At 41.0% G+C, this 24671-nt stretch overlaps 1 protein-coding gene across 3 annotated transcripts in view; it reads right to left on the bottom strand.

Moving 5' to 3' along the window:
* The window catches only part of tenm2b (teneurin transmembrane protein 2b), a 308065-nt gene that overhangs the window by 49931 nt on the left and 233463 nt on the right, over window positions 1–24671 (bottom strand). For all 3 annotated transcript variants that reach the window (XM_060890770.1, XM_060890768.1, XM_060890769.1), the window contains one exon: window positions 23785–24023. In XM_060890770.1, the coding sequence (XP_060746753.1) occupies window positions 23785–24023 (239 nt within the window). The remainder of the gene's footprint in view (window positions 1–23784; window positions 24024–24671) is intronic.

Genomic DNA, 24671 nt, shown 5'->3' with positions numbered 1-24671 from the left:
ATCCAGCCCCTCCTACCTCAGTGAAGTCGAACCAAATATCCAGGATGTGGAGTCAGACCTGATTAAGTTCCTCCCACTTGGGTGAAGACAAACCAAATATCCAAAGGGTGGAGTCAGACCTGATTAAACTCCTCCCACCTCAGTGAAGTTGAACCAAATATCCAGGATGTGGAGTCAGACCTGATTAAGCTCCTCCCACCTGGGTGAACTCAAACCAGATATACAGGATGTGGAGTCAGACCTGATTAAGCTCCTTCCACATGAGTGAAGTCGAACCAAATACCCAGGATGTGGAGTCAGACCTGCTCCAACCACATAAGTACCACCAAAACCTCCAGGAGACAAACCAAAAATCCAGGGGCTGGAGACCACCTAGTGTGTGTTGTGTATTAGGGATTAGGATTATAGGAGCCATTCGATCAGATACAGCTTCAATCCCTGCTCTTTTGCTTCTGCACTAAAAGCTCTACACTCTGACTGCACTGCAGTCTCGCTCGGATTGGACCAGAATTCCCAGGATAGGCTCCAGATCCACAGTGACCCTGACCAGGATAAAGTGGCTACGGAAGGTGAATTAATGGACTTATGAATTCAATTACATTCTACATTCTATTAAAATTCTAATAACATTCCAATAAATTACATAACATCTCTACAGCAGTACGAACGCTGGCATTTTCAGCTACTTATTACTTTACTGCCAGAGAGAAATATTCCTGCAACAGCTCAGTGTACAGTTTAATAATCGCCTCTCCTCTTTATCTCTAACAGTAGAACAGAGGCGGCAAAAGCACTAAAAGTAAAAGTGCGATTTATCATCAAATTAATGCTCTGCTAAAAGCTGAAGAACAGCTTTAACTCACTTTACTCAAGTTAATGCATTCTTACATTCACCTGAGCGTACAAGCGTATACGAAAGCACAAGAAACTAGAGGGAAGACGTCTAGTTTTAGCTACAGCTGGTTAATTAGAGCTTCTTTTACTAAGGGACAAAGGAACGTGAGAAAACATTAGCTAAGGCTAACCAAAGATATTGGTAATTTATCAAATGTTAGCAAGCGTGAATTCTTATTTATCACATTGTTTGGACAGTCTGAAAAACAAGAAATAGAAAGAAAGAAGAAATAAAGAGAAAGAGGAAATGTGGCTTGCTAAGCTAAAGCAAAACAATCTAACTAGCGTGATAGTGTGCGTAGCAGCTTAGCCGAAATAGTCAGTTGTTTGGTTTAGTTTTGCGTAGCAGCACCATGTGCTTTTTTGATAAATAAGGAACTTTCCAGAACTGTCCGCTGAGGTAACGATGTAACGTATAACAAGGCTTGTCTTGTGTCTGGGCGAACATTGCACTCATACACACTCATCCACACAGACCTGTAACCTTGTAGCAATAACATTAAGACAACAAGATGGTTCTACTGTAGCTCTCTGTGAAGATGTGAAACTTTCTGTCCGTTAGCTGTGAAAATCAGAACCGCAGGAAAATCTTCGACAAACTCAGTTTACAATAATCATGAATTATGAAGAGGAAATGTGTTAAACGAGAAATTAATGAGATGGTGCATAATGCTTTATGTAATCTCTGTGTATAATTCACTTTGTGAAGGAGAGGTATAATGTTACCTGCTAGGAAAGAGAGAGAGAGAGAGAGAGAGAGAGAGAGAGAGAGAGAGATAAGGACACAGAGACAGTAAGACATAGACAGAGAGAGAGAGAGCAATAGAATGAAAGAGACACACAGACAGCAAAGAGAGAGAGACAGAGAGAGAAACACACAGACAGGAGACATAGAGACAGTCAGAGAGACACAGACAGAAAGCAGAGAGAGATAGAGTGACAGAGAGAGACAGTCACAGACAGGAGAGAGAGACAGCAGAGAGTGACAGACAGAAAGAGACAGACACAGTCAGGAGAGAGAGAGAGAGAGAGAGAGAGAGAGAGAGACAGACAGACAGACACAGTCAGGAGAGAGAGACAGCAGAGAGTGACAGACAGAAAGAGACAGACACAGTCAGGAGAGAGAGAGAGAGAGAGAGAGAGAGAGAGAGAGAGAGACAGACAGACAGACACAGTCAGGAGAGAGAGACAGCAGAGAGTGACAGACAGAAAGAGACAGACACAGTCAGGAGAGAGAGAGAGAGAGAGAGAGAGAGAGAGAGAGAGAGAGAGAGAGAGAGAGAGAGACAGACACAGTCAGGAGAGAGAGACAGCGAGAGAGACAGAGAGAGAGAGAAGAGAGAGAGAGAGAGAGAAAGACAGACACAGTCAGGAGAAAGACAGATAGAGAGAGAGACAGACAGAGAGATAGAGAGAGAGAGAGCAGAGAGAGAGAATGAGAGCGAATGAGAGAGAGAGAGAGAGAGAGAGAATGAGAGAGAGAGAGAGAGAGAGAATGAGAGAGAGAGAGAGAGAGAGAGAGAGAGAGAGAGAGAGAGAGAGAAAGACAGACACAGTCAGGAGAGAGACAGATAGAGAGAGAGAGAGAGAGAGAGAGAGAGAGAGAGAGAGAGAGAGAGAGAGAATGAGAGCGAATGAGAGAGAGAGAGAGAGAGAGAGAGAGAGAGAGAGAGAGAGAGAGAGAGTTCCCGGAGAATTCCCCTGTTGGTCCATTTAGCTGGGATGTACAGTGGAGTGATGGGAAGAAGTGGAGGACTGAAGGCTCTCGCTTCACTTTGGTCATGTAGAAAAGATGAACCTCGATGGAGGATACGAAATAATTTTAACAAAGGTTCTTGCTGATGTGGGACCATGCAGACCAGGAAATGCAGCACTGGCAGCTGTTTAACCTTCCTCTCCTGATGGGATAAATCCCATTTACTACCACACAAACCTTTAGTCAATCATTCACACATGGAGGTGGAGGTGCGAAACATCGGAGCAGAGCGACAGGAGAAGAAGTTAGAGATGTACGGGAGCAAAACTTTTTACTAATCTCTCTCTCTCTCTCTCTCTCTCTCTCTCTCTCTCTCACACACACACTCTTTTACATTTTCACATTCCATTCAAAGTTGCTATTACTTTCTCCATTATATTGAAAAAATCACATTTGTAAGCTGGAGCACGTTTGAACATTTGCACCTTCTGAATCATGCGTGCTTTTTAAATGACACATGAAAGTCTTTTAAAAACGTCGACATGTTTTAGCATGACGTGTGAATACTTTTTTTTTGTCTCGCTCAGGATTCGCCATCACGGGCCTCACAGGGAGCACTGACGCTACGCCGTCGCCTTTCGCTGCTTTTCTTAACCATGTGTTCTACAGCGCATTTGTATTAGATGATGACAACAGATTCGCGAGACGTAGCACATCTGTTTCCGTTCGCACGGTGTGAAAAAGCCTTGTAACATGATATCACTTAGAGCGAGAAATATAAATTGGCATTTAAATGTGCAAATGAATGTTGAAAAGGAGACGTGATTGACGGCTACGCTTCAAAACCCCAGACTTAGAAGAGATTCAGGATAGAAAACAAACCCTGTCGGTACAAAAAACCCACGACGAGGGCTGTTCTAAGCCGTAGTGGGCTGGACTGACGGTTTCTCGGATGAGCGTGTTTCTCGGGTCAGCGTGTGGTTACGCGCAATGACGAGTCGTTTTTGAGCACCGACGTGTCGTGCCAGTAAGTGACTCAGAGGATGAGTCAGATGGTCGGGAGCCGTTTGTGCATTAAATTAGTATGTGTGTGTTGAGGAGTCTAGTTAATCTCTTAAAGCAAAAAAGATGATGGTTCACAAGCTGCCAACACAGGCACATATGCACACACACACACACACACACACACACACACACACTTATACATTCGAAGCATGCAACCATATATGAATATTATTCAGAATGACAGATTTGTTTTAAATGAATACAAATAGATATATATATATTTTTTAACAGAGCGGATCCTGCGGAAATCAAAAACCTTGTGTAAGAGGACGTTTTTACTTTCACGTGTGCACGGGTGAGCACTCGCATTTGAAGCTTACGGGATAAACAAGGACCCCGATAATTAATCTTTAATTAATTAATTAATTAATAAATTTTTTTTTTTTTTTAATTAATTATTTTTACTGTGCTGGTCCCAGGCCTGGAGGATATAGGAGGGTAGCGTCAGGAAGTGTATCCGTGTTAATCTAATATGCGGACCACGTGATTCGCTGTGGCGATCCTCGACAGGGAGCAGCCAAAAACAACAACAACTATGAATATATGGCCCCTAGTTTAGATAAAAACAGAAATACTTATACATCTCAAAGTCCTGAGTGTCTACTTTTATACGAGCTTCATATTAACCACCACAGTGGAATGAGACATGACAGACATTCAATACTGAACCCCTGATGCACCAAAACAGCACAAATTCCATTTTTTATCCTCTGGGAAAGAGTTAAAGTGCAACTTTCACTCAGACGCTTTCCTTTGTTGGCAGGCACTTATTTCTAGGGATTTCAGAACAGCGTAACAGATATTGCGTCATCGGGTAGGCGTGGCCTATGTGATAATCTAACCCTAACCCTAACCCTAACCATAACCGTAGTTTTTGGTTGTTTATTTGTTTTCTAAAATAAATCTACCTGTATGACTGTTTCGTCCTTCGTAGTATGCTGTTTTTTTTTAAAGAGGGCGTTGTTCCAAGACCTCCGGAAACACGCCCACTTTACGTCGTGGTAACGAAACCCCTGGAATTTAGTGAATGCCTTCATTTGTTCTTCTAATAAAGACCCAGGAATTATAAAGTTTAGAATTGAGGTTTATTCAAACACGTGTAGACGATCGAGCTTCGCCTGGACGAGTCGAGACTCTAATCACAGTTGGATTATTTTCTTGTATTAATTCAAGCAGGGAACTAATTAATCAATACACTAGGCATGTGATGTAGCTTATGATGGCTGGCAAATGGCACTGAAATATAAACCCAAACTCATCTGTGGGCCTCAGATCCAGAATCAGGAATAACTCATTGGTTTATTAACTTAATCACTGACCGTCATCGTTTGTGGCCAGAGCTTGTGTTCCGGAAAACAACATACTTCCTTTTATTCTTATCGTTCGATCGTTAAATAAAAAAAAAAAAAAAAGGATAAAAATAGATTATGATGGATTCATTGATTTTGCACAATTATTTACTGTAACTCAACCGCTGACGCTGGGACTCCCTGAGGATTTATCTACAGCAAGCTGTGCTGAAGCAAAGCCGGGAAGAATAAAGAGTGAAAGACTTCTGCTCTCTTCTGTCTGTTGTGGTCAGGAAAGCGTTTCTTCTCCTTGAAAGCAAAGACAGTGTGAATAGAATGAGAAGGAGTTTGTTCCAGGACGATACTTAGAATCTGGATTTTTCTGGGGACGTCTACATGACACACGCTACCTCTATACCAGCGAATTATTTTCGTTTCAGGCCATCCTTAAAAATATTTTGGTTTGCAGTAACAGTAGAAAAAAAAAAGGGTCGGAAGGTAGGACTATATTCTTCTTTATATTTTTATAAGTTTCAATGTAAAAAAAAAAAAGTACAATTTTAGTGATGGTGATTACGTAGATATGAATGTAAACAAATTAGCATATCGTGACGTCACTGACTGGGTCTTCAACCCGTGCCTTCGGGCGCATCATTGCAAACCTCATTTTGACGCAGGCTGTATAGACCACAAACAAATTTGTTTGAACGATGACCACGAACATTTTGTTTACTGCAGCCGCAGCCATCGTTACCAAGCGCGAACCGTTGACTCTGACAGTGAATGAGAGGATGAGACGAAGCGAACGCACAGGCCATAGTGTGACGTCCGTTAACCAATAGTGTAAACATAGATGACGTCACAGGTTTTTATATTAAAGAAAGAACGTAGCCTTCGTTTGTATGTAGGACTAGGCAATTTATATATTTACAATACTAAAATACTAAAATACTATATATTTACAATACTAAAATATAATTAATATTATTTTATTGCTTTTGTATTGGTTGTTTGAAGAGTAAAAAAAAAAACAGGTTGGTCTTAACGCAAAATTTAAACCGGCAAAAAAAAATAAAAATAAAAATTGAGTCGGTCCTAAATTGACAGGGTCGGTCGGGTTACGGCAAACAAGAATATTTTTAAGGATGGCCTCATTATTCATAACATCGCCGTCGTACTGCTCCACCACCCATCTGCGTTCATAAATACATTTCCCATGTTTTTTCTGTAGTATTTTTATTTTTAGTGACTATTTTTTTATGACACAGACAGACAGAATCTAGAATAGATCTAAAGCCTTTATTTTGTCACATAGACATTAAAGCACAGTGAAATTATTTCTTCACATATCACAACTTTGGAGGTTTGGGTCGGAGCACAGTGTCAGCCATGATACAGCACCTCTGGAACAATGAGGGTTAAGGGCCTTGCTCAAGGGCCCAACAATGGCAGCTTTCAGTGTTTGGGCTTGAACCCTGATCCTCCCATCAACAACCCAGAGCCTTAACCGCTTGATCCATCACTGCACTGACTACATGTGTTACTGTATCCGGTTGGGTATGTGACGAATAAAATAAGATTTCTATAAAACATTAACACCTCTTTGTATAAAGGAAAGCAAAATCAATGAGAATAAAACAGTTTGAAAGGATGACAGACTTCTATCCGGACTTCTATCCTGTTTCTGCGCCTCGCCCTGCAGCCACCTCCATCGCCGTCGTCACCTCCACCGCCACCGTGACCCCACGGACGCTCTTAAACACGGCAATGGATTATCGATAACCACTAAATAATTCACAAGGTCCACATACATTCGCTGCTTATATTCTGTCAAACCCTTCAGTAGCCCCAACCTTAGAGCTTTGAAGTGTCGACTACAAAGAGCAGAAGAGCTGGGAGTAAAGAAACAGCCCAGAGTAAAGGAAAGAACGCAGAGAGAAGATCGTCTCCTGGGGAGGGACGACTGAGAGAGAAAGACAGAGACTGAGCCGGATTCAAAGACTTCGGGATGTATATCCGTGTGTGTGTGTGTCTGTGTGTGTATCCGTGTTTGTGCGATCTTCTTAATCACGATGCAAACGATAGTAATAAAAATAATAGCAGTTAAAACACCAATACTGATAAATGTAACACCTCGAACTTGTCATCTCCATCTTTCCCCTAGGGAAGAAAACTACCAGTGTATGCTGTGCGAAAGAAAACAGGGATTGGAGGATGTCCCTGAGGATCACATACACACACACACAGAAACACACTCACACACACACACACAACCTCAACCGTGCTGACGCAACTCAGCTCCACTTCAGAGCAATATCTGTCTGACCTTACAGGAGCATCTTACACCTCCTCTACTGTCACAAAACACACACACACACACACACACACACACACACACACACACACATGCACACACAGCCTTTAGAAAGACGTGTGTTTGAGTGTGCACATGTGTCTATGTGAACGAGAACATAAGAAAAGATAAACACAGCAAGACGTAAACACCCGGACTCTAAGGGCACCTTCATATATGTAACATTTATTTTGAATCCTTTACCCACCAGTGAGCAAGCGGGAAGCAGAAAAACAAGCAGGATGTTCACGACGTCCTGATATTCACAGCCGTGCAGCTCGAACCCGCTCGGGATATTCGGTTCAACACACGACGACGCCGTGCGTCGCCGTGTCTTTTCGCCGGTAGAAAGTTTGAAATCAACACGAGACGAGATATTATACAGGACAGAGATTCCAAACGTAAAATCCTGTTTTTTATTCAGAGCAGAAGGAATCGCTGCTATATCGATGTATAGACTCTTTATTAAAAGGATGTCATTTTAGATGTGAGAGAAAAAGTCACACTGCTGTCACTCTAATGACAACACATTCTTCAGGTCTTTCCATAATCAAGCCTCTTCCTCAAACTCCGGTTTCTCCTCGAAACCATTCAGAAGATTAACAGATTTAAATATAAACGCAATAATATGAATCCTGAAGTATGTGAATATATGATTCGGTATCTATGCATTGTGTAGAAGGGAAAGAACCTCCACGCTCTTTACTACGCTTATTACCCACAGATTGACTCGCTGATCACGGTTTCAAGCCTGGATGTATATTTATATTTTTATAGAGCTCTTCTAATCAGTGTGCAATTATCTGACGACTCGATGTGTCAACTCGCTGGTTCTCAGGTGTTTGATGAATCGAATGTCTGAATGAAACCACCATATTTCATACCGTCTGGAATAACAACATGTTTCAGAGCGAACAGCCGAAAACCTAAAGTATTAATTTCACTGGATAAACAAGACGAAATATATACAATCTTTCTTTCATCGTTTTTATCACACACACACACACACACACACACACACGCACACGACTCCTTTATGATGGAAGAGTTGTTTGCAGTCCTGCTCATCTCCTCGTGTGTGCCTCAGATATGTGTTTGATTGAGGTTTACAGGTGGGCTCGCTTCCACAGCCTGTGAATACAAATCAGAGGCTACGGTGTGATACAGCAGCGAGGATCCCTTGAGAATCCGTTCAATCTGATTGCATCAGGCTCTCCAAAGCCGCCTCCTGCTCCTGCTCCTGCTTACTTCACACCTATTAGTCAGTTTAGAGTCGGCAGTGACTCTTCTGTTTCGTTTGCGATTTGGATCGGCTTGTTTTCACGTTGCACATAATTAAAGCCAGCAAAAAAAAAAAACAAAAAAAAACAACAAAAAAAAAAAAACGACCGACTTTGTTTCACTTGCTATTTAGATGGTTTGATTTCACGTTGCACATAATTGAATTTTTTTTTTCGTTTGCTATTTGAATTCATTTTTCAATTAAACCAAGCAGGGTCACGGTGGCTTAGTGGTTAGCACGTTCACCTCACACCTCCAGGGTTGGGGGTTCGATTCCTGCCTCTGCCTTGTGTGTGTGGAGTTTGCATGTTCTCCCCGTGCCTCGGGGGTTTCCTCCGGGTACTCCGGTTTCCTCCCCCGGTCCAAAGACATGCATGGTAGGTTGATTGGCAGCTCTGGAAAATTGTCTGTAGTGTGTGATTGAATGAGTGTGTGTGTGTGCCCTGTGATGGGTTGGCACTCCGTCCAGGGTGTATCCTGCCTTGATGCCCGATGACGCCTGAGAATAGTTCGGATAAGCGGTAGAAAATGAATGAATGAATTAAACCAAGCAAGAAAAACACAAACAAAAAAAACCTTTTTTTTCTATTTGCGATTTGAATTGATTTGATTTTACATGGTACAAAATTAAGTGAATAAAAAAGTAAAAAGTAAAAAAAAAAAAAAAAACAAAGAAATGAAAGAAATCTCATGATTTGGATTGTTTTGTTTTCATACTGCACATAATTAAAACAATGACTGACTTTGTTTTGTTTGTGATTTGGTTTAGTTTGTTTTCACACACATAATTAAACCAAGCAAAAAAACAAAACAAAACAAAACAAAACAAAAACAAAACAAAACAAAACAAAACAAAACAAAACAAAACAAAACAAAACAAAACAAAACAAAACAAAACAAAACAAAACAAAACAAAACAAAACAAAAAACACTGACTGGCTTTTTTTCTTTGTGATTTGATTTAATACCTAAATATTTAAATCAAGCAAAAAACAAACAAAACAAAACAAAACAAAAAAACATTGACGCTATTTGGTTCGTTTTGTTTTCATACTGCACATAACTGAACCAAGGCAAAACAAAAAAGAGCAAACCAACAAAAACCTTATTAACTTCTTGTTTGTAGGGCTGAATGGTTCAAACCAAACATAAACCTTTCCAATAATTTTCCACATGAGCACAGATTAAACCTGGACTGCGTTCGCTCTGTTGTTCCTGACTCTGTTCTCTAACTAAACATCATAAAGTGTTCACCATTTCTCAAAACTGGAGAGAAACACAACAACTATTCTACATCAGCTAAACAACAACACGTCTCTCTAAAAAAAAACATGAACCCTGTATGTCCACAATCTGCTGTGGTGTGAAGTTAATCACTGGATGATTAAACCCTCATCAAATATATCTACGCTAACATATTTAGGAATATGTGATTCTGATCATTCAATAGAAGAAAAAAAAATCATTAAACATTAAAGTTAACAACCCAACATAGAGGTCGTGGAGGTGCTGAGGAAAACATACCAGCGTGCAATGAGGCTACATGACGCGACTCAGCTTGGCCGGCTAGCATGGGATTAGCATGAAGGATGAAGTTCTGGAAGCTGGATGTGTTTGAATAAAGTGTACACATGATGAAGTGAGAAAGCTGGAAGGGCTGAAGGACTAATGCACAGCTGTATTGCTTTCTTTAGTTAGATATCACATGAGGGCAGAATCTCACTGGCACCAGTATCAGCAGCCCAGTTCGACCAGAATGCATTGTGGGTAATGAAACCAATTAGTTCCAAATATGGAAGAAGCTTCGCCTTAAACTCAAATGTGAATTTTATAATAAAGATGAACCTGCAAGTCATTTAGGGGGATTTGTAATTTAAGTATGCACTGATGTAAGCCAAGAGGAGCATGAGGTTGAGTTGTGGGAAAGAAAATCAGGCTCTGAGAAACCAAAGCATCTGACCTCCTGCCCAGCATCTGAGACACAACGTCCAAACTGTTTAATCTACCTTAAGCTCTACAACACCTTGACGCACACCTTAGGATGTTGTCTTAAACGTGCTCGTGTAATTGAGCTTCAGATTCAGACACACACACACACACACACACACACACACAGTGGTTGTCTCCACCTGCCTCTGGATCCACAGTGTTTGACACTTCATCTCTAGTCAAATCTGCACGACTCCAATGACTTAAGCCTCTTGCTTCACATTATCACTCCACTCCACTCCACATTGGCCTGAGTCACATCACACATCACACATCTACCCATCTACCTATCTTTCTGGCCGTCTCGCCGTCTCACACACGCTCGCATAACTCACAGGGAACGATGGCAAGAAAAAGAAGAAGGAAGTGAGGGGAAAAAAGGAGTATATTTGGAGCGGAGTGTCATTTTTATCAGCTGGAGGCGAAGGGGGCCGGAGTGTGTCAGCAGCGAGGCAGGCAGATGGCACACGGCTGTGGGTTAGAGATTGGCTTGCGTGCGATTTATCTCACAGAGACAGAGAATCTCCAGCATCTCCATGTAGATGTGTGTATCAGAAAGTGTGTGGGTTGCACGTAATGGCACGGAGAGTGTTTGATAAAGCTGCAGCCTGAAATGGAGGTCAGAAAGTGTTGTAGTCGGAGACTGGCGAACGAAGCGATGCGTGTGTCGGTACGAAGGCGGAAATACGTTTAACACTGGGTCAGATCGACACGCACAGCGCACTGACGCGGGCCTAAAGGCCGCCTGATTCACTACGCGAATGACTGACGGGACACAACGAGAGCGTTAAGAGGCTTAATATAAAGCAACAGCGTGTGAATATAACATGACCTAATAATAATTACTTTCTAATAAAACACGCAGGACTTCAGCGTATATATTAATACTGATACTAACCAGCTGATGTTAGATTAACGAAGGATTTTGTGTGTTCGCTTGGCTTGGTATTAATGTCTGGGGAAATACAAAATGTCACAGTAAATAAATCCAGTTAACAGAAATTTAAAAAATATAAAAAGACAAACTTTTTTTCAGTGTTACTATTTGGTTCGTCACAGTGTCCCGGTTTCAGTTCGGTTTTCAGATGGATGCCGATTTTGATGCCGATGTTCGATTTTATTCGTCAATGTAAAACGAAGGAACTGATCGATAATTGGTGGAATGTGTAGTTAATGTTTTAATGATAGTATAAAGTTTTAAAGAGGCTTCATTTCAACTCATTTAATAAAAACAAGACGTTAGTGACTTTCGGACTACGCCGACTATTCAACAATAGGGAAAGCTTGGGGTTATTTCCGGTACATTCAGGCTGAAACCCTGATGTCTAAAGAGGTGAAGAGAGAGAGAGAGAGAGAGAGAGAGAGAGAGAGAGAGAGAGAGAGAGAGAGAGAGAGAGAGAGAGAGAGAGAGAGAGGGAGAGAGAGAGAGAGAGAGAGAGATCATTTTTATTTACATGCAACATCTACCAAGTCCTGTTATTAAAAAAATATTTAGAGATTCAAACCAAACGGAAAAAAGCTTCTGAGCCATTTTTCATTCTTTGGCCTTGAGTTATTTTCAGCAAAAGTCTGGCCTCGGCTGGATGGAACGTTAGTCTGCCTTCTGTGACGAGATCTTGGGTCACTTCTGCGACGGGATCAGTTTCCAAATGACTGGAATACACTCGACTTTTCTGCACTGCTTGGTTTCCAAATTCAGATCATTTCATTCTGCAAATCTGGAACCCTGGAACCATGCATCCTTTTTCTTTACTGCTTATTCTACACACCCGCTCTCACTGAACCCGGAGTCTAAGCTGGGGGACACCCTGGACGGAGTGCCAACCAATCGGAGAGCACATTCACACATCATGGACAGTTTGATGCCAATCAGCCTACAAGGAATACCTTAGGATTGGGTTGAAGAACCCGGAGATCCCAGTGGAAACTTCTGAAGCATTTAGATATCATAGAAATTCCACATGCACGGCGGAGGACATGTATCGCTCCCCCAATCCCAAGATGTGCAAGACTCTAAACTAATCCCCCAATCCCGGGAACTAGTATGAGCAAGATGGAAGATGGTGACAAAGCTACATGCCACATTTGATAAGCCACATTTGAATTATATGACAATTTCAAACGATCGGTGACCCTATGATGACGTTTGCTAGAATAAAACAAACAAACAAACAAACAAAAAGCAAGCAATGACAAAATCAGTCACTACACACACACACACACACACACACACACACACAAATCAATAAGCAACTCAAACTGCTTGCTAGCATAAATGCATTGTAGATGACCCGTTAAATTAGCTCCGCCCACACGCGCAGACCGGGTAACACAGCTGTAGCTAATAAATAGTAAATAGTTAGTCGATAACGCACGGTTCACATTTACTATAAATTTAAAACCTTTTCATCTAAAACAATTTAAACAGAGGAAACATTACACATATATACAGTTATTTCATTACATAAACAATAAAAAAGCTAAATGCACAAACTGCAGTTCGTTCTCGTTTCCTTCCAGCATGGCCGCAAATTGTCTGTGATGTTTCTAGAAGTGTGGGCATATGCTCATTGTGTGTATGCCAGCTGTTTCACACGTCAGCAGCATGCTTACAGCCTTCAGGTTGATGCACCATCTCACCTCTTCTCAGTGTCTGATGGGTCTGAACGCCTGATGTAAGCATTTTCTAATTACAGCGTTTCTGCAATCACCGTGTCAGGGTTCTGACCTCGAAGTGCCCTTTGACCAAGATCCCTAACCCTCAGAGACCCGGACAGACCCGTACACTCTGGCTCGCTCGTCTCACTCGTAAGTCACTTGAGAAGAAAGCTTGTTTTGCTAAATAAGTGAGGATGTAGTCTCTGTGAACTGAACCCTGCTGTGTTTTCCTCTTTGGTGAGGGTCTTTAGGCAGAATACAGACGACTGGACACAACCGTGTCCGAGACCATCTGAGTGAGGGGTTATTGGTCCAGTTAAACTGAAGTGCTACAAACATACATTGTGTTGAGGTTTGGACCAACAGATAAAATAAAGGAGACAAAGTGAGGACAATGTAGTGGTTAAGATGCTGGTTGTGAGTTCAAGTCCCAGGACCACCAAGCTGCCACTGATGGGCCCTTAAACAAGGCCCTTAACCATCAACTGCTCAGTTGTATTAAAATGTCAGTGTAAACAAAATGTGAAAGAAAACGCACAATCCTTGAAACTATTTAAACAATCTATAGACCAATCTATAGCTAATTAAACAGTCGATAGAATTCAATATTAGTTTATTTTCCCTCTGTTTGGTTATTAGGGTTTCTACACACACTTCCCAGACCTTTGTTTATTTTTACAACACCGTTTTTCTGCCCCAGTGAATGAAAATGCCCTAACATTCCTAAAACACACACACACACACACACACACACACACACACACACACACACACACACACATTCTCTCTCACAGTACAATCAATGTGGAATTGCCCAGCATCTGATTACACACTCTGTACAACTTTCCTTTTATAATCTAACAGCTCAGTAATTTCTATCAGTGTGTGAAAGAAGTGAGTGAGTGAGAGAGTGAGTGAGAGAGTGAGTGAGAGAGTGAGTGAGTGAGTGGGTGGGTGAGTGGGTGGGTGGTGATGCGCTTTAGCCCCGGCAGATACGGATCATTTATCTCTCCCCTTTCATCCTCATTCATCTTATTCACCAATTAGCTACGATTAATCAGTGTGGCCTTCATGCTGCAAGAGAAGAGCAACCCCTCCTCCTCCTCCTCCCCCCGTCGCCAGCCCCCCGCCGACCGCCCCGTGTCCCGAACCTCGCATCAGCACCGCAACATCCTGTCTCCTAGCAACCTGCATCCCGTGCCATCAGCTACAGAGGACACCGCTGCTGAAGCTTCATTCTCAAATGCCAGCAGAATGACAAGAGGAAGATGTTCAGGATGAAAAATGGATGTGGTGGAGAGCCATGAAGGAAATGTGAAAGGAAACGCCAGTGTGAGCTCTGCTCTGTTTTGTTCAGGCAATATCGAGCGCTGAGTCGAGATCTACTGCCACGGCCAGCTTCTAACTGATAGTACAGAGCGGAAAGAAATAATCTTCTTTTTTTTTTAATGAACGAGGTTAAGAACACTGAGGTCTGCTTAAGGAAATATCTGAACATATTTCGCACGCATGGTATTTCGCTTAGACGTGCTTCTGAGATGGGCGGAAAAGAAATGAATTCAACTGAGCTGAAATACTTAGAGCAGAGAGAAGAAAAACACAGCTTGGCTGACTGCTGTGACTTTGTTCTCTGAACTTTGGAGGCGAAAGGGTGGAGGCAAAATTTGAGAGAGAGAGAGTGTGTGAGTGAGAGAGAGAGGGAGAGAGAGAGAGAGAGAGAGAGAGAGAGAGAGAGAGAGAGAGAGAAAAGGAGAGCAGGATAAAAAGGAAGTAGAGACAGAAAGGCAGTGAAAAATGGGAAATAAAGAAAAGAGAGAACGGTGTGTATAAATGAATTATCAAGTAAATGATGACATTGATAAGAAAATTCAAGTAGGCAGAAAATTTATATATATATATGTATGTATGTACTGTTTATATATATATATATATATATATATAAACAGTACTAGCTGGACATGCTTATGTAAATATTCTCTGTATATGACACTACAGTTTTGAAAGCCAGTCCACAGGGAGTACAAATATTGTATTTTCTTCTATTGTCTGGCGATCGCCCCGAGCTAAACCGCTGCATAGTCCACGGCACTTTTTTGATAGTCCCCAGGACGACGGGGCGCCATTAATTTTGAACTACCCTGTGGGCGGATGAGCTGTCGTCTTTCTTCCTCTGAGCCTCGCTGTCTTTACACACTCCCACAGGTATGCTGTAGCTCCCACACTGTGTTTCACACACTGCCGCATGGGCACACAAACACAAACGCATACATATATTACACACACACACACACACACACACACACACACACACACACACACACACACACACACATATATGCACGCAAACAACATGCACGCATATTTTACACACACACACACACACACACATACACACACACACACACACACACACACATATATGCACGCAACAACATGCACGCATATTTTACACACACACACACACACACACACACACACACACACACACACACACACGCATATATACACGCAAAACAACATACACGCATATATTACACACACACACACACACACAGACACACACACACATATATATATATGCACACACAACAACATGCACGCATATTTTACACACACACACACACACACACACACACATACATACACGCATATATACACGCAAAACAACATACACGCATATATTACACACACACACACAGACACACACAGACACACACAGACACACACACACAAGCACAACTCATGCTACAGGCTTTAGTCTATTTAAAATGGCTTTAAGCTTTAATGCAAAGGGTGTCACACACACATACACACACATACACACACACACACATATATACACACACAACAACATGCACGCATATATTACACACACACACACACACACACACACACACACACATACACACACACACACACACAAGCACAACTCATGCTACAGGCTTTAGTCTATTTAAAATGGCTTTAAGCTTTAATGCGATGGGTGTCACACACACACACACACACACACAGACACACACACACACACACTGAAGCGGATGTATTAAAAGACCTCAAGAAAGTTCAGCCTTTGCTAAAAAAAAGGGTGAGGAATTTACTGTGCACATCATTTCCACCTGATGAACTGAGCGACGTTAACACAAGTACATTTTACCACACGTCCAACAGGATTTGAGCCTCGAGCTCACAACCACCCGTGCTGGGAATCGAACCCACACTTTCAGTGTTGAATATTGGACAGAATTTCAGTGAAGGTTCAAGACATTTTACATGAAAGAAATCATCTAATAACGGCCTTTAATTCTTCACCCATAAACAGATAATACATAAGACATATACTGTATCTGGTGATTAGACCGATAGATAATACGTGATTATTATTATATTCTTATTTTAACAAGAAGATTCAATTTCAATTCAGATTATTTGTCTCGAAGCAGCTTTACCGGAGTATAGAAACAGAACAAAAATGCAAAACGTGATCAGGCCTGATGTGACGGTGATGAGGAAAAACTCCCTGAGATGATATGAGGAAGAAACCTTGAGAAAAACCAGAATCAGAACTGAACCTCATCCTCATTTAGGTGAAACTAGACACTAAATAATATAAATATAAATATTCCTTTTCTGAATCACAGAGAGATATGAAATGCTAAGCAACCTTTTTTTTCCCTTCTCCACTCACAAACTCTTCTTTTCATGGTCTATTTAATAATCAAACTGGAATGACATTTTCCTGAGATGGAAATAATTGAAAACTCGTTAACGTCACGAGCAGCGTGATTAAAAAGCTGAAGATCGTAAAGACCAGAAAGCCGAACCCGGACTCTCGCGCTTCCTGTTGTTATGGAAACGTTCCCTGCTAATCCTCACTTCGCACAAGTGCACAAGTTTACATCATGAGTGTGTATTTAACTGCAGGGCAGTAACACAGGCACAGGCACACAACCTCTTTTTTTAAACACCAGGCTAAATACCAAAGCTAAATACATCTAAGGACGAAACAAGAACAAACTCAGAGACGGTAAACTCGTAAACAGGAGGAGCGCTCGAGCAGAACCGGGAGAAGGTTTGTCGTTTCCGCTCCTGTAACTGTGTGACGCTCTTTTCTGGTTGGCTCGGTGCTCGGTGACATTTACCGTCCATTTCACTGTTGGAAACGAGCCATTGTTCCACTTTTAATTAGCTACCCATACATTTAACTCGACATATCCTCCCTTTCTGTGTCTCTGTGCCGTTCCTAAAACCACAAACAAAACACGCTCACAAAATAAAAGAGCGTTTCTTCATCCCTTCTGTCGGATTTATTTATGACTCACGTCGTCTCATTATAAGGAGCGGCACACGCGCTTCACAGCCTCAGAGAGATTTACTTAATATCATTGCTAAAACTAACACACAGAGACAGACATCAATATCCTATAAGAAATATTCATTTATTATCTAAGATTTCTAGGTCACTACTTGAATTGAAGCTATTTATCAATGTTGTGAGAAAGGTCATGAGATTGGTCTCGTGCTTCAGATAAAACCGGTCCGTACTGACATCATCCGGTCATTCAAAGCCTACTAAGAAATCTTGGAATTCGTGTTATTTCGATGTTTCTGTGTGCGAGTCGTTACGATGATTATCTAATTTGTAATGAAAAATTTCATAGAACGTGAAAAAAACTGCACAAAGGAAGCCTTTTGGGCGCACTATAGAAACCAGCAGATGAACTCGGTGCTCCTCTCGGCGCACGGCTGTGCCTGGAGCACAACAATGAGACACATCAGCGCTCTATCAAAGACCCTTTGAAGCCTTTGACTCTCAGCAGTAAATGTCAGTCTTTTGAGTGAGTCACATAAGTGCGTTCTTAATGGCCGAAGCATGGCGTGTATGTACAACCATGGCAACACTCGCGCATCACCGCTAACTAACAAACTGTACTCGCGGCTGGAGGTTTAATGAGGAGGACCATTAGTCGAGTAGAATAGAAATGACAAAAAAATGTCCTTTTACTTCCTCATATTTAACTGCTGATTTTTGTTTCTCTGGCTCATTCCGAAACAATGTTCAGTGCACTACATACATACGTTCTACAATTAGCCTACTTTCTATCTTCCCTACGTATTCCCAATGGTGGAAATATTGGGTCCGTGTTCAGTATTGAATGTCTTTATCATGTCGCTCCACAGTGATGGTTAATATGAAGCTTATATGAAAGTTAACACTCAGGGCTAATTTTTATCTGTTTTTATTTATCCTACGACAGGAGATAAATAAAACCAAAAAAAAAAATGTATCTTCAATGTAAATGATATCGAACCCATTTCTGCTCTCTGAGACGCTCCAAGTGTTCGTAAGCAGCTAAAATTGATCTTCAACCTCTAATATTCTGTGTAAGGTTCTCAACAGAGGGAAAAACTCAGGTTTAAAAACTCGTCCTTAGATCAGACTCACAGCTAAAAAAGCATTCATTTCTTTATACTGATTGAAAATGTCCCATAAGTAGATTTCCATTCCAGTCTACTGATTAAAAAGCTAGTTGTATCATATGCTAGTTGTATCATATGGGGCATGTGGTAGCCTAGTGGTTAAGGTGTTGGGCTAACAATCAGAAGGTTGTGAGTTCAATCCCAGGTCCACCAAGATGCCACTGTTGGGCCCCTGAACAAGGCCCTTAACCCTTAATTGCTCAGCTGTATAAAAATGAGATAATGTAAGTCGCTCTGGATAAGGCATCTGCCAAATGATGTAAAGGTATCAAATAATGCTAGCAGCTAACATAACATAAACTAGCTAATTAATTCATACATTAAGTGTATAACAGTTTCGTCTCAGTTGAACAGTTTTGGCTTCAGCAGACTCATAACTGATCCTGTGTAGCGATTAATACGCTACTACTTTTTCCCTTTTTCCTTATTTTTTTTCCCCAACTACGACCAAGTCATTTAAGTAGTTTACTTGTATGAATACTTTAACGTCGGTCTATTTGTATAGTTACTTTATCATTCTTTGTTAACTCGTGCTATATATTCATTCATTAATTTTCTACCGCTTATCCGAACTACCTCGGGTCACGGGGAGCCTGTGCCTATCTCAGGCGTCATCGGGCATCAACTCAGGATACACCCTGGACAGAGTGCCAACCCATCGCAGGGCACACACACACACACTCTCATTCACTCACGCAATCACACACTACGGACAATTTTCCAGAGATGCCAATCAACCTACCATGCATGTCTTTGGACCGGGGGAGGAAACCCCCGAGGCACAGGGAGAACATGCAAACTCCACACACACAAGGCGGAGGCGGGAATCGAACCCCCAACCCTGGAGGTGTGAGGCGAACGTGCTAACCACTAAGCCACCTCCTGCTATATATCCTACACAAAAAATACCCTCCAGTCATTGTCAGCTTCATGGCTGTAAAAGCCTTAATTAACCACTCTTTACAACCATGGTGAGCAGAAAAGCATCTCAACTAGCACGAGAGCTAAACTAGCACTACTTTCAGCCAAGAACAGGAATCTGCCTGAAACTGGAGAGTTAAAGATGTAAAAAACATCATCTGGCCCAATCTATTTTTCCAATCTTGCTGTTTATTTGAGCCGAGCTTTCGGAAGGATCGATACGTAGGTATTAAGGGTTAAACACGGTCCATAATTAATATCCAGGGAATCAGAAATAGCTCAAATAAAGTCAACACACCAGCAATAAAACTCAGATACTGAACCGAAAGCTTCAAAAGGCTCAAAACATACAGGAAGCATGTATGCAAGGAGTTCATGCTGAATATACTGAGGATTAAATTCTATGTTTTATATAACAACCTTTTTCCCCCCCAGAACATTAAATGTTTTCATCCTTTAGCTGGTGCTGTGACTTAAACAGCAAAGTGATATAATGTTCTTAGCCTAATGATAATCTAGTGTTTTTATTGTAGGAGTGCTACTCTAGCAGTTATCACACGCAATACACACTATGTAATTACATTATAACAACTCTTTAGCTCCTAAGTCTTTATACAGCACCGGACTAGGGCAACTTTAACCAGACAAAAACTAACCTGAGGCAGATTTCTTTTAAAGGTGTAGTTTAAGGTGTTGTACAGACAATCTATAAGCATTTCTTTAATCTCTGATATAGCCAGACGTATACGGACACCTGACCAGCCTACCTCACCAACCCCACCCCACCTGACCAGTAGTGTTAATTTCGTCACCTATTTTTAATTTAGTCTTAGTCTTTTTTGTTAGTCTTAGTTTTAGTCGACTAAAAGTCTCGTCATTTTAGTCTAGTTTTAGTCAAAAGAAAACTCAAGGTATCTTAGTCAAGTTTTAGTCGACTAAAAGTCTTTTAATTTTAGTCTAGTTTTAGTCAAAAAATTGTAGCTTGACCACATCTGGAATCTATTGTAAGAATAAATACAACGAGGCCTCATTAAATGCAATAATATCAGGAACACAAGTGTTATAGTGGAAATAAATAACTTAATGAAAAGCCTAAGATCTAAGATATATATATATATTGCACACACCATTATTGATGATATTTGGAGCAATATTACATGTAATTGTTAAACTTGATTCCTTACATATACATTTGTTTTTAAGCCTAATTATTAATTTTGATTATGATGTGATTGTGACAGAGGAGTGGGAAGAGGTTTCAGGTTGGGGGTGCTGAGTTTTTTCTGTCACCACTTTTGAATAAGAAACAATATCAAGGCTATAAAACTTGTCAAAACTCCGCGAATCACAAAAGTATCAGTGAGAAGTTGAGAACACTCGTTTAAACAGTGCATACACTCGAACTTGACCGCACATGACATTTTGTACTTTATTGATACTGCTTTTAATCGTAATGCAAAGACCGGTCATCGGGACATAAGCTGTCATGTACAATAAAAGAGGCTGCGCAGAGACAGGAAATATAATTTAACACAAAAAGCCGCCTAGACCAGGGGTGGACTTGTGCTCAGGAGTTTTTATTTATTTATTTATTTATTTTTGAGCGGCGTGTGGACGAATTCTTTCTACGCACACACTATTTTATTTCTTGATAACAGACCGCTGCGAACTATAACAAAACGTTGCCATAAAAAACAGAGCGTTGCCATGGACACACAGGATTCTAACCGTAGAGACAGAGCGCACTATTTTCTTTAGCGGAAACAATACAATTGTTTTTAAATCAATAAACTTCTTTTTAAATCATCGTTTTGAGTCAAATTATTGATTTATTTGGTAGGTAACAATATAATAAGCGGGATCCGCTTCACGGACCTGAAACTTGAGCAACAGCGCGAAGCCGCGAACTTGTTGTGAATATTTTAAAGGCGTAACAGCTGATGAAAAAGCAGAGACAATTGTAGATGAAAATGAAGAGAGATTTTATCTTAGTTTTTATTTTATACAAAACATTTTCGTCTCGTCTTTTTTCGTCAACAATAATGCATGTTAATTTAGTCTTAGTCAGCGTTTTTGGACAGTGGTGCAGTCTTGTCATCATCTCGTCTTAGTCATGAAAAAAAAAGGTTGTTGACGAACATATTTCGTCTCATCTCGTCTGACGAAATTAACACTACTGACCAGCCTACCCCACCAACCCCACCCCACCTGACCAGCCTACCCCAGCTTCTTGAACATCCCATACTAGATTCAGTCCCCCTTTTTTTGCTGATATAATCATCTCTTCACTTCTGGAAAGTTTTCCACCAGATCTTGTGCTGGAACTCGTGGCTGTATATGTGTATTTTGTAGATACGTTCAGTCAACAATAAGAGCATTGATGAGATCAGGCTCCGATGTTGATGATGGCGACGAGGTCAGGTTTCAGTTGATCAGAGTCATGGCTCTTTTGCAGGACACTCGAGTTCTTCCTATCCAACCGTAACACACCATGGAGCATGAATTGTACACAAGGGCATTGTCGTGCTGGAACAGGTTTGAACCTCTTAGCTCCACTGAAGGGAAACTGTAACACTATACAGTACAGCATACAAAAACATTCTATATGCTTCCTACTTCTAATTGGTGAAGAATGATCAGGAGTCCACACACCTTTGGCCATATAGAGAGTATATGTTTCACTGGATTTAATTTACATTACATCTAACAGGTTCACGAAAAAGCTTTTACTCGTACCTACTCGTGCGTTATTACGTACTTTATCATTACATACTCGTTATTATTACATACGTGCTATAACGAAATACATTACAACAGATGTAGAGTGAGGAGTCTCGCTCCGCTGTTTATGCTCAGCAAAAGATCATCACGGCAAAGCTGTACGCCCTCGTGCCGGATCTTTTCGCCGCTCTCAAATCAAAATGCCTTCGGTTTCTTCGGTTAAGCTTCCACAGGGGAATACCGCAGCAACACAATTAGCACTTTCTCTTCTACAGACTGTGTTAGAGAGCAAAGGTGAGCAAACAAACCGCGTAACTGCAAAATGGCTCAGGAATAGAGATGGATCATAAGAACCAGATGGAGTAAATTCCATATGTACTGTCAGGTAATATAACACACATATACAACAAATCCTACAGATAAGTTTGCTCTAAACTTAGCCATGTGTTTGCAAATATCAAGCTAAGGTTCTGAGCTTAAAAATAGCAACTAATAAAAACAGAGAGGTTTATAAATAATCCATTGAGAAGGTAAACAGTGAAGAAGAATGTGCTTTATTGTTATTGTTATTATTATTATTATTATTATTATTACTTTTCAGAAGTGTGTATAATTAAAGCCTTTAGACACTAACTATTAATAAATTATAATGTCTTGAACAAATGAACAAAACATATATCATCATGTGCCTCTTACCGGTCCTCCTAAATCCACAAGTTTATACTAGTGTTTAGGAGGACTCGCCCTCGGGCAGAATGTGTCATGTAATTCACATAGGAAATAAATAGTAGTTTGAAAATAGCAAAAATGATCAACCGTACCACATGTAGCTGAGAGGATGGGCTCCGTTTAGAGTCTGGTTCCTCTTAAGGTTTCGACGTAATTAAGTTAAATGCATGTTTGTCATTTTTATTCTAATTAAGCTGCTTTGTCCACTGTTAAAAGTGCTATACAAAAAAAAAACTAATGAAATAAAATATAAGGACAGCAGGGCAAATCAGAGGTATATTTAAAAACACAACCACTAGGGCTTCGTATGACTGTCACAGGTTGACAACGTACATCTTCCAGCGTACAGTCTAGTAGCACGTTGTGAGCATTATGAGACTAATACTGTTAATCAGGATTGACAGGTTACCTCGGATTTTCTTAGACTTTGTGTCTGAATAGGTGTGAGAAATGTCAATCTGGCAACCAGTTTCTTCCTGATTGAGCATCATAATAGGGCAACATATTTCGTACCAGAATGTGGCTTCTATTACTGTTTTTTTTGCGTTTCACATTTTTGACCACTAGGTGGAATAAATACTTTTAACTAGTCTCTGATATGGTAAAGCAGCTTTTCACAAACATGGCTTGACTTTAACCTTTACACTTCCTTATGTTGTTCCTTATGTAAATCCTGCAGCAAAGACAAACTAAAGATATAACAAGCTTACCAATGAAGTAGGAGAGCAGCACGGCGAGCAGGACGGCGGCGACGATGGCGGACATGGCAGCACATTTCCAGCTGCAGTACTTGGAGGGCTTTTTGAGTTTGAAGGAGCTCCTGGAAAAGGTGTTCCTCGGCAAGAGACGCGGTGGCGGCGAGTAGACAGAACCCCCGGTAAGGGGGTAACCTGGAGAAGAACTGCTGAACAGAGGAGTGCTTCCAGATGGAGTCTTGAACAGGAAGTGCCTGCAAAAAAGAGGAAACTCAGGTGATGCTAAATCCATGTAGAAATCTTCCCAACAAATGCCTAGATAACATGCTCGAGTACATGCAAAAGGAACACATGGCTATTAAGAGCTAATGACTGTTAGAAGACTCGATGGCAATGTTCTACTGGGAAACTATGCATTAAAGAGATCTGTTAAATGGTCTGTTTAGGGAAGTAAATTGCATCCTTGGGGAGAATTGAACAGTAAACCAGGTATTATCGAACCAAAATCGCTTCCATTGCCAGCACTTCATTCACTGTGTTACACAACTGAAAACCCGACATGACTGTCGTCTCTAGTCCTTTCACTTGTAAACAAAATTCACTGTAGGGTCCGCTGCCAGATCTGCGGTCTGGTAGCCAATCTTTACCGGTTTCATATTCCATAAGAAAGCACAGAGTGTGAATGTTGAATTAGCAATGCTGGAAATAAAATACTGCAATCAAGAGCCAGAAAATTTACATTTACAGCATTTGGCAGACACTCTTATCGTGAGCAGTTGAGGGTTAAGGGCCTAGCAGTGGCAGTTTGGTGGTCCTGGGATGGCCCTGGGATTTGAACTCACAGCCGTCCAATCAGTAGTCCAACAATTCAACCCCTGAGCTACCATTTACTCTGAGACCCT

The sequence above is a fragment of the Tachysurus vachellii genome, chromosome 17 (genome assembly GCF_030014155.1).
Source record: "Tachysurus vachellii isolate PV-2020 chromosome 17, HZAU_Pvac_v1, whole genome shotgun sequence".
Classification (NCBI taxonomy): Eukaryota; Metazoa; Chordata; class Actinopteri; order Siluriformes; family Bagridae; genus Tachysurus; species Tachysurus vachellii.
This window is presented reverse-complemented; position numbering and strand designations above follow the sequence as displayed.